The 16381-nt window shown below is 41.3% G+C and overlaps 1 protein-coding gene across 1 annotated transcript in view; it reads right to left on the bottom strand.

Moving 5' to 3' along the window:
• me1 (malic enzyme 1, NADP(+)-dependent, cytosolic) overlaps window positions 1-16381 on the bottom strand; it is a 108830-nt gene that overhangs the window by 50236 nt on the left and 42213 nt on the right. The window contains exons 2-3 of the mRNA XM_049584685.1: window positions 16160-16293; window positions 10422-10571 (exon numbers count right to left, since the gene is read on the bottom strand). Of these exons, the coding sequence (XP_049440642.1) occupies window positions 10422-10571; window positions 16160-16293 (284 nt within the window). The remainder of the gene's footprint in view (window positions 1-10421; window positions 10572-16159; window positions 16294-16381) is intronic.

The raw sequence follows: 16381 nt of genomic DNA, 5'->3' as shown, positions 1-16381 counted from the left end.
TGTAACCCGCCTCTTCTCCAATGTTCAGCTCCCCTGAGCTGAAGCCAGGAGGTCATTAACTTAGCTTAGAATAAAGAGTGGAGGCACAGGGAAACAGCCAGCCCGGCTTATATTTCCAGTCCTGTACATGTGTAAACTAAATAAAGTTGATGTGTTAATCAGTGTGCTTTTAAGGTTCTGGTACACAAATTTTGCTACCTTTGGACAGAGACAGACTAATTGTTTCCCCCTACTTTCAGTCTTGATGCTAAACTTAACATTTCCACTGACATGAAAACTATGTTGGATAAATATTGCAATGTCGTTTTCCCTACAACAACCTAAAGAAAAAAGGAATAAATAAAAAACATTACACCTGCTTCCTGTCGTTACGGCTAGTGATATGGTGGACAGGACCAAAGCTGATTTTAGTGATGTGAACAAAGGTAATGTATATAAGACAAAAGTCAGAGGTCACCCAAATTTTAATTTACACACTCCATAAGTTGCTGTAGTGTGTGAAGTCTCCCTGTACGCCCCCTTGACTCCCATGGTAATTTTTGGTTACAAAGAAGAAAACATGATTGCATCTGGAACTGAAGCAGAAAGTACCACACCTGGAAAAACAGACACTGCACTGAATCAGATGGTTAGTTGGGCTCACTCACTACAAACTGTCAAGCTTCATCATCTTCACTAATCCACACAGTCCAAGCAGCTTCATCAGAGCACCAAATGTTGGCAGCAGTTTGGATCTGATTGGTATGGTGTTGTTTTTTTATAATGTTTGCATTATTTCATTAGGCCATAATGTGAGCTTTACATGTAACTCAACATGAAAAGACAACAGCAGAGGTTGTACAGCTGCCAAAAATGGTTGGACTGTGATTTGGGGAAATTTTGGTTTGGTTTTTCCATTCAATCCAGGGAACAAAGCTGGATTTAACAAATTACTGAGGCATTTTCCACATGTGATGGTAGTGGTTTGTATTAGTATGCGTACTATTCAGCAGGTTAACACTGATCTTTCCACATTTGACGCTTAAATGTAAACTCTCTCTAATGTCTCCATCTTTCTCTTTCATGCACAATATTTGTGTGATAAACTCCTGGGTGTGGGGGAATCCCTCCCTGCTTTTTTCCACTGATTTTGGAACTGTCATGGCAGGAAGACAGTTCATCCAAAGTTATGGCTGCACCACTGCTCTCCTCACACTATGTATCTGTGTGTAGCAGAGCCTTCTTGAAGGCATGTCAATAATGGAAACGATAATGACCTTGTTGGCAGTATCCAGCTTGTGTCCAAGAATCTGTCCACACATCAAGATCCCACCTCTGATGGTATGTGTGACTCTCCATTTACCCCACATACATACAGAACATATACATTACACATGCTCTGCATTACATCACATTGGCTGCTACAAGTCACATAGGAATGAGGCCAACAGCATGAAACGACTCTGAGGAGTTGGCGACCCTCCTAAACTAGCTCTTGAGAAGCCACCTCCAACATGTGTTTTGGCACCCAAGCATTTCAGCCTTGACAGGTGTAACAAAGATATGATATAGTTTTATTTCAATTTGTAGTCTCTTTGAGGATTTATAGGGTCCCTGCTAGAGTAATTGTGAAGAAATGATAACATCGTTAAAACATATAGAGCACATACGTACAAAGTGGTGGAAGCGGCCAACATTTGTAAGCACAGGGTTATTCCATGAGGCATCGTATTTAACTCACCAACCTCTCCCACTTCTAGGTTTTATGGCTCAACCATAGTTTCTCAAGGCAGGGAGATGAAAGTTGCATCCACACTAGCTGAGGTTATTGCTGTAAAGGAAAGTTCTGGCAGTTCTTTCACTTGACATTTAGGCCGAATTTTCTTATGTACTCTACTCTTTAGTCATTCTGTATTTTCCCTCTTATTTCTAATGCACTGTGAAATTACAGCCATTAGAGACAATCTACCCTTGTTGCCAACTTGTGTAACATATGCTGGATGAATTTTCTGCTTCATGCTGCTTAGACACCTTAGGGTTTACTTTAAAACTACAAACCAGGCTGAGTGTGATTCACTCAGATTGTCAGATAAGCTTCATGAGATGATGAGCAAGTCGTATTTTCCAGTGTGGGCTGGTGAAATATTACTATCACACACCAAACTGTAACCATTGGAGATGGTGTGGGGATAGCAGCCAAACAGAACTGTGCTCTGTAATTTTGCCCTTGGTGGGGAAGGAGAGTCTTATATTAATGCATCATTCAGCAGCTCCAGTGAAGTCAAACTGAAATCACATATTAGAAGGAGGAAAAAGGACCTTCGGGGAATTATTAGAAATGTTCCCTTTGGCGTCATCCTCCAGAAGGGCGTGTCAGCGTAGGTTTAATTGAGAGCTTGCAGGCTGAGCCCCAGCTAAAACCTGCCAGGTAAGGGTCACGTAACCGATGAAGACTGAAGAAGGCATCAGAAGGCTCACTTATGTTAGCCTTATTAGCTTGTCTGCTTGTAGGCCTATCTCTCTTAGATATAACAAAACCTGATGTAATTAATTTGTCACATGAGTGATGTAACTATGTGATGTCCATACGTAAGTTACGTCAAAACAATATTGACTTATGGCTTCACATGGGACACAAACAGCGTTCTCCTGGGCGAAAGTCCTGTGTCGGTTTGATGCATCCTTCCACCCTTTGCATATTTTCTTATTTTTTATACTACATCAGTTGCTGTCAGTGTCAAATATTGCTGTTTACAATGGAGTTACTTGAATGTCAGCTGCGTCACATTAAGATGCTAAAGGGTTCCTTCAGCATTGGGATCACAAGCCAAGGGGGTGTAACAAAGTGATGTTATTTGACAACCTGGCAAAGAGAATGGGATGATGCTGTAGGAACACTGAAGAAGAGGTAATTTTATCTGTAAGACAAGAGTCCTTCGAAAAGGAAGTCTCTTGTGTTAATCACCTTGCCTTACTTTTTAATTCTTTTTCAGGTCATCTCCACTTGGCACTGTTGTGTTTATCAGCTATAATATTGAAGAGTGATGACCATTGAGTGATGGCCAGCAAAGTGTTTTTTGTCAAATACTATGTCGTCACAGTGAAGATGACCTTTGAACTTTTGTAACTAAAATGTCATCACTTAATCAATTTATTCCATTAGACATTTGTGTGAAATTTTGTCATAATTAGCATAAAAATTATGGCCAAAAGTATGTTTTGCAAGGTCACAGTGACCTTGACATTTGACCTTCAACCACCAAATTCTTATCAGTTCATTCATGAGTCCAAGTAGATGTTTGTGCCAAATTTGAGGGAATTCTCTCAAGGCCTTCTTGAGTTATCATGTCATGAGAATGGGATGTAAGGATAGATGAACAGACAACCCAAAAATATAATGCCTCCAGCCACAGCTATTGCCAGCGTGAAGGCATTAAAATGGTACAGCACACACATCTGCTGCACCAGATATACAGTGTAAGTTGGAGTTAAATAAAATATCAAAGAGTGATCAGAAAGAGAAACACGGATGTGAAAATGATGATTTTGATGCTTATTTGCATACTATGCCACACCATTCTCAGGGTTTATGTAATGCTGTTTATAGCAGTTGCTCAAATTTAAAATCTAAACATGATTGACAGCAGGTCAGTCAATTAAGCTGGGACCTGACAACCATAGCGTTCCCAGACCCTGACTGGATCCTGACCAACCAGCGTCTGACTGAACCCAAACATCTCCAAGGTGAAGTGAGACGGTGACAGAGACTGCCAGGGAGGCTTTTAGGTTGACAGCCCTCAGCCCAACCAAAAACCCTACATGAGTATGTTTGCAATGATTTCATGGCTGTTTCTTAGAGACACAATGGAACAAACTTTAAAAATTTTCACTTCAACAGCCAAATCCAACCACCTTGCTCTCCGGCCGTGCTCCACCACTCTAAGTCATGGAAAGTTAGGGCAGTTTGAATGAGCAATGGTCCCTGGTAGTGCAGGTCACAGACAATTCAGCCAGGTAGTCTTAGTCAAGTAGACAGTTATTTAAAATATATATTTAGTTTGATTACTTTCCATGTTTACACAGTAAACTGTAACACTGCCGTGGGTTTATGTTGGGTATTAGCTGATACATTCATTTATTATACATGGAGATACTGCAGGAAAACTGGAGATACAGTCCACTGTGCCCTTAAGTTTCTTTGTTTTCACTGGCTCCAAAACTTCCTCGGACATGGGCTCTATATTGTTATACAAGGTCCTCAAAGTCCAGGGTGGAATTAATCCCAAATGTTTGCCACGTTCCTCATGAGGTCAGTGTAATTCCAAACCATCTCTCTCCTCCCTACTTCTCCAGTGCTGCTCCAATTCAACACAGGCATATTCTGAGCTTCTCTCATGGTCTACCAAGGAGCAGAAATGCGGTAAACAAATATATCAGCAAAAGTCATGCAATCAGTCATAATCAGGAAAAAAAAATATCTCTGGGCTCAAGTGATGTGGAATCAGTGGTTGTTTCTCATTCATGGTTTTGAGCAGGTCAGCACGGTTCAATAATTATGTGTAGATTAATAATCCAGAAGACGAGGCTATTTTCTACTTGCCCTGGATGCTCATCAATCCAGATGAAATACTTTCCCTCACACACTTGCAGTGTAGCACTGTGTGTGGGCCACAATGGGGTGAGATCACAGCTCAGAAGCCCCTAATCTGCAAGGTTAGAACACTTCATCATCCAGCATGTGCCACTTCAGAGGTGGCTAAGGCAGTTTCATCTGATGCCTTTCATTAGGCCTTTATAACCTCCTGCAGCTCCCCCTCTGGTTTCATCAAAGTTCAGCCTAACAAGACCTAATCATGGCTCTCTTCAGGTTATATTACAGTACATCCTTTGGGCAGTAGAATCAAACAGCACTTAAATTCTGTGTGATTTTTATTCTTTACTACCCTCACACAGATACTTTACTACCTGATACATGCACTATAAAGTCTAATATAATTATGATGATACAGGTTAATATTGACAACAATTGCCTTACACAGCCAGCGCACACATTAGCCTCCACTCTTTGGGGTCTGACGAGGCTCAATAGGCCAATATGCATTTGATAGGGTGAGGGATATTACTTCAAAAGTGTTCTCCTTCGATGAACATCGCAAACCCTCTCTGCACCTGAGTGGACAAATGTGCCAATTAAAATGTTATCCTCAGACTGCTATTCTGCTAATGCTGTCATTCAGTCTACTGGGTTAATTTTTTTGTCGAGACATGAGGTGAATTGTGCATCATTTCAGACCTACAGTTCTCAGTTAAAAGAATTAGGCTGGCAGTATTGTACTATTTTCATTCTATAAATCCATATTTGTAATTATATTTATTATCAGCAAATCCCATGAACCAACATGGCTATGCAAGGCTAAGGTTAAGGCCCTGTTGACACCTGGAATTATAATGTGTCTTGGATGAACAGATCACAAATGAACAGCTCTAAGTACAGGTGTAAATGCACCCGATGCCTTCCTGCTTTGACATGCTTCTTTCAGCAGTATGTTGGCTGTGTCCTGGGCCACACAGAAGGATAAACTACTCAGCTGATGCCCTTGCCTACCTGATTCTCTGCCTGACTGGCAAACTTTCTGTTGCTGCTGTTACACGGGTTAGACACAGCACTGAAAGCAGCAAATGGTCAGTTCAACTTCTGCCCAGTTAGCACAAGTTAAGACAGTAGCAGCTGTAATCCGTCCAAACAAACTCACACAGACACCAAAACGTCCTGATGCTGTCAAAAAACACATTAATAACAGTTAGGTAATGTTAGCTGTGTGATGCTAACAGCCTGTCAAAGTGTGTGTATTGGCAGACTCATCAATTGTCCCCCATATGGAGCTCACAATCCTACAGCAGTAGTCTCCTCTTATGTTGAATGAACTGTTTATTTGCATAAAGAGCAGGGAAGAGAGATTCAATCACACGTGGTCACTCAAGATGCATGTGGAGACATATTCTATTGCCAGGTGTGAGCAGACAGACTTAGAGCTGTCCACTTGGGATCACCCAAAACGCATGTTTATACTACATCTAAACAGGCTCAAAATCTCAGTTACAGCCCCTTTACAACATGAAATTTGCAGTTCATATGAAATAGACAGGCAGGAGGACCCATGGGCTAAACACTATGGTAGAAAAAAAAGAGAGCATCTGGACACTTCCCTGTCCTGTCTCTAGAGAGTTTAAAAATGCCTGTGTCTTACTTTCCAGCTTCTGTCAGACAGCTGTAGAGTCGCTGACCTTTGACCTCTAACAAGGAATCCTCTAATGGGCTACCAATGATCATCCATCTTCATCCTCAAGATGGATAGGCTTGTGTCACTTACCTCAAGAGCTCCTTGAACAAGCAAACTCTTACTTTAAAAGGGCCTATTACAAGTTTATTTAGACACTCGGTAGCAGTGCACCACAGAGCACGGTGACACTGGAAATGATTGAAGTGCACCTAATTACTTTAACGCAATACTTGGGATCATTTTTCTGCTACAAGCATTATCATTTATCACAACTGAGTACTTTTAGCTGTCAAACAAAGTACACAACCTACGTTTATGGTGAAAACAGAAACAAACTTTGTGTGATGAGACAGACCAACTTTCTCTGTTAAACACTGTGTCCGCTCATGAACTTACAAACCAATAAAAGTAAGCATGTCCACTAATCTTCTGATGATGTGAATGTGTTCCTTTTTCCAGCCCTCTTTCCTCCCTCGGCCCCATCTAAAGATCAGTGAATCAGCAGTGTTTTGACACTTAATGGGGCTTGACCTTTGGCCTCTGGTACAGAGCCTGGTATCGAAGTGTTTAGTCTTCATGGAGCAGATTAGCTAGTAAAGTCAGGCAAGACAAGGAAAGGCTGCTGCTTCCACACAGAAAGTCTTTATACCTGAGAGCCAGTGATTAGAGACCTAATCTGCTGCTGTGGTGGTCCCACTGGAAGACACGCATACACACACATGCACAGTGGCATTAGTAATCCATTACATCTATTTCTACGGGGTACTGGTGAGTAAATGCCCTGTACACTGGATTTAGAAAGAAAATAATATTTTACTTTAGCTATGAGCTGATCATAAAACAAGATAGAGTCTACAGTCATGCCAATTATAGCTCTGTGAGGGTATACTCAGACACATTCATTAACTAAATGCTAATGCCTGCATGCTAACATACTCACAATGACAATGCTTGCACGTTGCACTACATCATGGGCAACTGAACTTGCTTGAAGCCGGGCGGATAAATGTTTCTCTAGGGTGTAAAGGGAACCAGGTAAAGCACAGGCACTTGCCTCAATGAATTAAAGTCTCACAATCCTTACAGTATCATGTTTGTGTAAAGTAATGCCTGCTGTCTGTAGATGATGATAAATTAAATCCATTACACCAGCTATGGGGCACGTACCACACGGCAACTTTTGTAGTTAGGGATCACCAACAAAATATTCTAGAAAAAACTACCAGCAAGTCAGACCCACTCAAACAACAACAGCACTATCATTTAGGTACAGTTTATTAAACTAGCTAGATAGCCACTTACATTAACCCACAGCATGTCTACTGGCTTGCACAAGACACAAGAGCCAATGCAATGATGGGAGTGAGGAAGGCAGATGAGTCAACTGACATCCAAGTCTTAATTGGGGGGATCAGAGACCTTCAATTCCCCTGTAATTTGAACTCAGGTGGCATATCCCTCCAATATCTGGTGATGGTATTTCACTCAAACCCACAAAATGGCAATCAAAGTCAAAGTCAAAGTCAAAGTCAAAACTATGCATCCTCTGGGAACCATGAATATATATATGTATGGATGTAATCTCATGAATGTCTATAAATATTACTGCCATCCTTCCAATAGTTAATGAGATATTTCAGCCTGGACCAAAGAGGTGGACAAACCGATGGCTATCCCTACAGCCATCTCACTAGCATGGCTAAAAACAGAGACAATACAGATTCAATAAATGCAGACTCATATATATCATGGTCTTATTCAATTCCCTTTTATCAGACATGGCAAGCAGAGAGACGGAGTCTGGCTGAAAACCTGATCCGTCAAAGACAGTCGGCTGTGTCCCTGGTGTACTCTGCTAACTGACCCCCTGATGCACATTTCCTAGAGGCCGAACTCCCAACCCCAGGGCCTCTGGCAGCACGTCCTGGCCCACTGTGCTGCGAGACTGAGGGAGTGTATAAAATGACTCCTCCAGCCAGCTCAGTGTGAGAGGAAGGGACGCATGCTAAGAATATTTTCCACATATTTCTGCAGGGATGGGGAAATGGGGAGCTGTTGGAAAACAAAGTTATGTGCATGGGAAAACTTGGGTTATTTTAAATGTACCCAAGGTAGGTATTTGTAATAAAACTGCCTGGGCAAAATTCAGAAGAGTGGGATTTCACAGCTTATCAAAAGCATTTGTGGTGGTAATAGAAATAAAGTCATTGTGAAAGAATTGTTCAGAAAATCCTGGCACTGCTGAAGAGCAGATATATGACAGTGAGAAATACCAGGAGTGACATAACTTTGGGATACCATTCCAAAATAGTTACTAGCGCTTTCTAAAACCATGCTAAATCATGCTCTTGTCAAAATTGTGCTTATTTTGTTAAAATTTCAGCCAATGGCAATCACCTCTAGTGAAATGCCTGCTGAGTACCAACAACAGCTAACCACTGTAGGTTGCTGTGGCTCATATGTATCCTTTTAAGTCCTTGAAGGAGTCAGTGATTATAGCTAACAGAAGTGAGTGAGTGTAAGAGCACGCAAAGAACTGTTGACTAGGGTGGTCTTTCTCCTATCAGTCTCATTAGAGTAAAAACAAACCCAACACTTGTAACCTGAGAAAGGTTAAATGCAGGGAGGCAGGGCCAAGTAAAACAGAGCGCAGCCCTGAATGCAGCGCCGGGAATAAAAGCCCTATCAACCTAATATCTATTAGTAACTGCTTAGGGAGTGCTGCTGTCAGATTGGGAGAGACTTGGACTTCATGAACCTATTTGAGGGAAAACAGATACCAGCAGAAAGGTGTGCGTGTGTGTGTGAGACAGAGAGTGAAAGTGTGTTTACAGTAGACAAGGAGAAGAAACCAATGATCGGCTGTCTGCAAGGAACAGAGCCAGATCCACTCAAGGTGAACCCTAAACTGATTTTTGCAGCTTACAGTGGTTTGCCTTGAGCTGAGCTGTCTGACCAAACTCAAGCTGAAATGGCTACCGCAACTTCCAAGTAACATACTGTACACATGCACACATGCTTCAAGAGTCCTTGAGCTTTTGGTTTGATTGTAATTTATCACATCATTGGACAATTTGCTGTAGTTTTAGTAGGCATGCTTTTAGACATAAAGGCTTTTAAGTTTGTCAATTTAGTGGAGCCTCAGGCAAAATAATGCCCCCCAAAGATCATAAAACTCCTGCCTTTGATACTACAAAGAGAACTAGCCAAAAGCCTGCTGTTTGCATGTCAGTCTGTTCATTTTATAACCAAATCTGCTGCCTGATTTATCAGTTAGCTGTGGGGGCCAAGTCTGTCTGAATGCATTCACTGACAGTGAAAGCAGAGATGTTTGGATAAAGAGTTGATCACAATCAGCATTTCTCTCCCTCCAACAGATGAAAGTATTTAAATGTGGAAGTTTTTCATATCAAACATTTTGTTTTTGACAGCTTTGGGGAAAAAAACATTAAGGTTTTAACTGAAATCCACAGTCTGGTTGTAAAAGTTTAAATCCAACTAACATTCTGATCAACAAACTTTAATTCCATGATTTCTTGTGTTTTATAAAACTCCAAAAAACTTTAGCCAGAAAACAAATGCAGTGTTCCCAGCCCAGCTACCAAGACCTCAGCAAGAAACTATTGCACTTCATTGTGTTTTGTAGTTAGCAATACACCTACTTTTCCACCTCAGCCAAGTGTAAACATTTTTTACAATCTTTCAAGTCTATTTTTGCAATTTTTTGGCGTCTCTTCTCATTTTTTTGTAGAGAGATGCCATGGCAGTGATGGCATCTTGGTTACTTTCACCCTCAACTCGCATTCATTTATATATATCTTTAGCTGACAAACATTTATATATGAATATATATGTCTGTCACCAGGCAGTGCTTTCCAGCGTACTGTACGTCAGAAAAAGCAGCCTGAAGCAATGAAATATTGGCACAGCACAGTCAGTGGTTGACAATACTTACTGATATCAAGTGCCGTAACAAAAACAATAATACAACCAATATCATAAAACACTTAATACTTGAAGAGTGAAAGATTGACTGGGTGGGAACAGAGACCAGCTTCCTCTTGGCTTACTGCCTGTTCAAAGCAGCGGGAAAAAAGAGGATTTATTTTGCACTGCAACTTGGCAATGCACTTTTATAATTCATCAGTGTGTGTGCCTCACCTCGGTCTTCTAAATATCAGGCCATATTGCTGGCAGGCCTGGCCCACAGTGGGGGTGTAGATGATGGGCATGAACCTTTCGATGTCTGACATTAGCACCCGATAGAACAGTTTCTCGTTGCGGTCCTGGAGCCCCATCAGAAACACATATCTGGGAGTGACAGGGAGGAGCAAGGAGGGAAACACAGCATGTTAATCTTAAACATCTTGAGGACTCATACCTGCTGAATGGAGGAGTTTATTAAAGTCAGATGTTAAATCCTGGTGTTTCTGGAGGAACTGCAAGGAACACTTGAAAGAGAGTTTGTCAGAGAAAAGAAAGTTATGTTCCAAATGATTGGAAAAATACACAGAATAAAAATCCGCCATTCAGATAGCCTACACAAGCTCTTTGTTCTGTAGGTTGACCGGGCACTAAATGGTTTGCATACAACCCAAATTAAGCAGAGCACGCCAGAAAGGGCTCTATTTCTAATCAGAGAAGTTTCCATAAAGCCAAGAGTACAAGGTGCCTCTTGTTGAGGGGATAAAAAGCATGCACGCCCTCCCTCCTATAGGTTAGGCTACAGCAGCTGCACAATGCACGGTGGTGACAGTTGCTCTTGAGGAGCACTGTTTTCATATTGGTGAACTGCATTAGTTTCTGCCACATGCAATTTATCACATGAAGGGTTTCTGTATGCCTTACAGTATGGAGCTGAAATACATTTTGCCATAGATTGACATCAAGCATATGTCCCTGTTTCTAACTGTAAAAGTACAAAAAACTAGGGATGCACCGAAAAATTCGGTATTCGGCTCCAATAATATCCTCTTCTTGGCGTCATGACTGCCCAAAAGTACCTGGACAGCCGAGCCAGCCGAACACAGGTATGTGACGTGTCAGAGGAGAAATGAGCCGTTCACAGCCCACAAACCTCACCGCACTTTAGGGACTGTTCTTTACTTATGAAGGGACTTATCAGAGGAGGAGGGTGGCTGGTTGATTTTTATTTTATTTATTTATTTTATTTCAATCCCCCCTATGTTAATCACTCATTGATGCTGTTTTTGAAGTATGAATAAGTCAATAAGTAATTTATTCCATTGAAATATCATTGATGTATTATAGAAAAATGATTTATCTTTTTATAAATGACAAAAGGCACATCTGCCTAATTTTCGCTGTGGTATCCTGATACAACTCAGAACCATGATATTTTCACTGGTATTGTACAGTGGGTCCCAATATTGGTACCCTGACAACACTTATCTGGAGGGGGTTCATCTGTAAAAACTAATGAAAAACTAAACAACAACATTCGGTATTCGGTATTCGGCCAAGCGTTTAATATTATTCGGCTTCGGCCACAAATTTTCATTTCAGTGCATCCCAACGAAAAACATTTGTTTGTTTTTGCGTGAAAGGTAATTTTTGTGTTTGAGGGAAGTTTGACAAAAAAAAGAAACTATTTTTTTTTTCCAGAGCTTTCAACTACATGTCAAACTCCTCAACTGATAGAGTTTACTGAGTCGTCATGGAGTCAGCCCAGGTGATGACAACTGTGCTATCTCCATGAAACCGAGCAAACTCCATCTATTAGGAGAGACGATGAAATGTGGAGAGCTAAGAAAAAATTCTGATGTCAGCCTGTATCAGTGGTGTACATGATAAGGTCTGGTAGTCAGAGCATTATGTCTCTTGTTAGGGTAGGACAAACATCATTACAAAACAGTGTAAATGTCATATTCTCATAGTATATTATAGCTCATACTAATGATTAATCATTTGAAACACTGTGTGGGATGAGTACTTCACTCCCTCATTTAAATCACAATAAGGGTTTATGAGAAACAGATTTCAAAACAGGTAAAAATAAATAGAGATAAGATAGAGTCGAAACAATAGATAATTACTATAGAAAATTAATTCATCAATCAGACAAGAACTATTTTGATAAGAGATTCATTGTTTAGGTCATTTTTCCAGGAAACATTGGCCGATCGGGATGTTATCAGCCCATGGAATAGTCATTATCTGTATAAGCCCCTAGATATGGGTCAGTAGGGGGCCTGCGCAACCTACTGGTGGGTTCAGAAGACCATCATTGGGCCATTCAATGGGTGTTACTAGTTCATAAGGTTTCACTTTCACTTTCCTCAGGCACCAAAGCAACATTATGGTTACAGTAGGTTTAGAAAATGTTCAGGGTTAGGTGTAAATATTGGTTTCACATTGGAATCAAACCCCTGTCTTCTGGGTGAAAGTCCTGTGTCTGAATATGTTATTTTTTCTTGTCTTACTTTGTAGTGAAATGAATATTTGGAGGTTTTAAGAAGTGATCTTGGGCTTCAGAAAACTGTGATGGACATTTTACATTATTTTCTGACCCTTCATGGACCAAACAATAAATCGGCAATTCGAGAAAATTATCATCAGATTAATTGACAATAGAAAAATTGTTGGTTGCACATCTTTACTTTTAGCTCCCAAAAGCATCAAGATGATTTTCTCAGACTTTAGAAACCTTCCTTCACAGCCATAGACTTTAGACAATGAACAATGATGATAACATTATACAACTGCTTTCATAGGCAGAGTGAAAGCATGTTGTGACAAGTAAACTGATCTTAAAATAGGTGATGTGCCCCTTTAAGAATGAAAATTAAGGACATCGCAAAAACAGGCTTTTGATGACTTCACTTCGCACTGTCAATCAGTTGCTCTGACTCAGCAAACACAACTATAATTAAATCCCCACATCAAATCCTAACATATTACAGCAGTGTGCCATTGTTTGATTTTATGCTGGCAGACATTAAGGGACCTTTCTTTCTCCATTCTTAACCATAAAAGGCGTGTGCACTGCCCGCACCCAGGAAACAGGAATATTTACAGTACACACTGCTTTATAAAGCAGGATCCACGCTGACTTACTGAGTGCAGTGTTTCCTTTAAAGTCAATCTGCTGAAGCATCCAGGACACAATCTATCTGAATCTTGATCTGTTTTAGCATGAGTGATCTGCTGGCTTCAGTGGTGGCCCCAAAAATTTTTCACAGGGGGGCCACTGAAAATCTCGTGGTGGCACACCAAGACCAAAAGCCAAAATTAAATTTCAGGAATTCTATTACATTGTTGAAGTAAACAGGCTAGTTGAAGACTATGTCAATATGAAGAGTTAAGGAATCTCATACTGATATACTATTATTTTACGGTGATATTACCAGTTTTCTTATGTGTATAGACTAATACCGGTGCAGTGAACATTTTGAGTTCCAGAAAAATCCTGTTTTCATATGTTTAATACATATTAGGGCTCATTTATACTCCCTTTAAATACAAAAATAGATAGGTCCATTTCACGTGTTGTAAAAATCATTTCCCGCATACTTTCATGCATCCCTCATGATAGCATAAATACAGGAACTAGATGGTACTTGATGGCAGAGTCAAAATTTTACATAACAACAAACAAGGCGACAGTGGAGGAGGCTGTAATAATGCACCTTTCATCGAAGCAGCGTTGTAGGTCTTTGAGGCCATTAAAACTATCGCAACATGTGGATGGAGAATTCTTTTCACTATTGTACCAATTTGTTCCCTTCTGCCATTTTTTAAAATGTCTTTGATGTCTCCTACAGTCATATCGCCCCTGAACTATGCTACACTGCTCCCACGAGCTCCAGTATTACTGCCACGTTGTTTACGTATCTGTAACCTTTTAGAAAACATGTAGAAATGCTAATAAAATGAACGCAGAGAACAGACAGAACGCTCCATCCGTGTCCATTTACGTATCTAATGTTGAGCGTAAATGAGCCCTTTCAATTCATTGCTCTTCAAATAGGCTACTTTCTCTTAGAAAGACAAATATACAGCTTTAATTTGAATGGGGTACATTAACTGCAAGGAACAAAACATTTACTGGGAAGAAGTCCTTAGTTCAGAGACTTGTGGGTACCAACATAATATCTTGAGGTGAGAGTTCAAGGCAGGGGTGGACTGGGACTAAAAAACAGCCCTGGACTTTGACTCGGCCCAGCCCACAACAACCGGTGCACATACGGTATGCGCTTCCTTCTTCTTCAATTTGATTGGCCGGCCGGCTCATAGCTATCTATGGGCCGGCTGGCATCCAATTTAAAGGCTGCCACCTAGTGGACTGGACGTGGAACAGTAGATTATCAGGGAGAAAAAGGAAAAAAAAAACCAAACAAACAAAAAAAAACCAAACGGTGATGACCGCATGGCGGCCGCCGGCCGTCCTGGAGTACCAGCCGTTCTGTGATTCTCCAGAACCTCCAGATGGCCAGTCCGCCCCTGGTTCAAGGGACTCTGTTGAAAATGGCCATGCTAGTTGTTACTTTGCCAAAATTTAGACTTACTTTGGGGTGTTATTTAGCCCCCTGCCCAATAAGCTATGCTGACATTATTGAAACTTAGCTTAAAAAAATTAGGCACCACATCCTCTTAAAGACACTAATGTCAGCCTCCAATTGTACATGCACCCATGGTGCCACTGGCTGGCTAATTTTAAGCGTCTTACTGCTTTCCAACAACCTCACTGTATATGAGGCCTTAGCTGCAGCATTTTATATACTGCAGTATTTCAGTTGGCAGTGCCTTTGAACATCCACTTCCTTTGTTGACTACACAGTCACAGTGGGTACTTAAGTCACTCCATCATCTAAGATCATTAATTCACATGCTTACAGCGCTGTTCTCTGTGCTGAAAATTTGTCACAATAATTCAAAAATACATCAATTCCACTGAAAGAAAATATGTCTAGAGTCTAGATATCTGATTAAAATAGAAAAGGTTATGGTCGTAAAAAATAAATTATAGCGTCCAGCAATAAATACCAAAGAAGGATTCAGAGTGGGGGAACAGACTGTAAGTAAACACAGCAGGCTTGAGCAATGGCAGGCAAATAGCAGTCCTTAATCCACGGGACCAAAGCCCAAAGCTGGAACGCGCTTGAGGCCCAGAGATAGATTGTCAGTGACTCTGAGAGGGCATGGGAATGGCAGTGACAAGCTCATAATGACTGTTTTTAGCTGTCGATGTTGCTATGGTGGAAAATGAGGTGGTATTTAAGAAGCTGTCTAGTTCCTGTTGACCCTAAATCCTGTCTCACAAGCAACTCAATCATCCCTGACATCGGGAGTGACAGCTGATGGAACGGCAGACTGAGAGCTGTAGAGTGGAATAAGGGGCAATTTCACACTGATAATATTCTGCACTCCGCATATAATTCAAAACAGTAAAACAGGCTACGGCTTCAGCATGAGGTCTGATCCTGTTGATCAAAGAGCCCAGACTGAGGAATGAGGCGAATCATTACATAATGCTAACAGCTAAGACTCCTAAGCATCTAATGGAGCATGCAAAACTGAGCTGAAGTTTTCATTTGGTCGCTGCAGAGGTTATAAAAACACTCATGAAGGAGAACAGGGAGGAGACGGAGAAATTGGGGGGGGTGGGGGTTGGGGGGGGTGGGGGGGGGGGGGGTGGAGATCTGTTTAGTAAAATATACGGTGTTAGGAGACGGATGTAGATCTCTGAGGGCTGATAGCTAATCTGCCTCTCAGTTTTGAAGGCTTCCAGATGTAGGATCAATGTGCACAGAGGCAGGGAAATCCTCTGGGGAATCCAAAATTCAGCTCTACTGATTTGAAGGTGATAGAAGATAAAAAGATACTATGTCATGGTAGTGAGTAGAGGTTTCTGTCTGTGTTATGACTGTAAGCCTCACCTGTCCAGGTCGTCTCTCTTCATGTCGAAGTTCTTGAGCACCCGGAGCAGCTGGACGTCCTGGCTGACGAAGCAGGGAGGTAGCAGGCCGTGGATCCCCAGCTGGAGACGCTCCTCCAGGGAGAAAGCCATACCCTGCAAAAACACACAAACCACCTCCATTATCCACCACCATCTAACATACACAGTCACATCATCAGTGGGCTAAGACCACAGGGGGTTC

The sequence above is a fragment of the Epinephelus fuscoguttatus genome, linkage group LG8 (assembly GCF_011397635.1).
Source record: "Epinephelus fuscoguttatus linkage group LG8, E.fuscoguttatus.final_Chr_v1".
In the NCBI taxonomy this organism is placed as follows: Eukaryota; Metazoa; Chordata; class Actinopteri; order Perciformes; family Serranidae; genus Epinephelus; species Epinephelus fuscoguttatus.
Note: the sequence above shows the minus strand (reverse complement) of the source record. Positions and strands in the feature narration are given on the sequence as shown.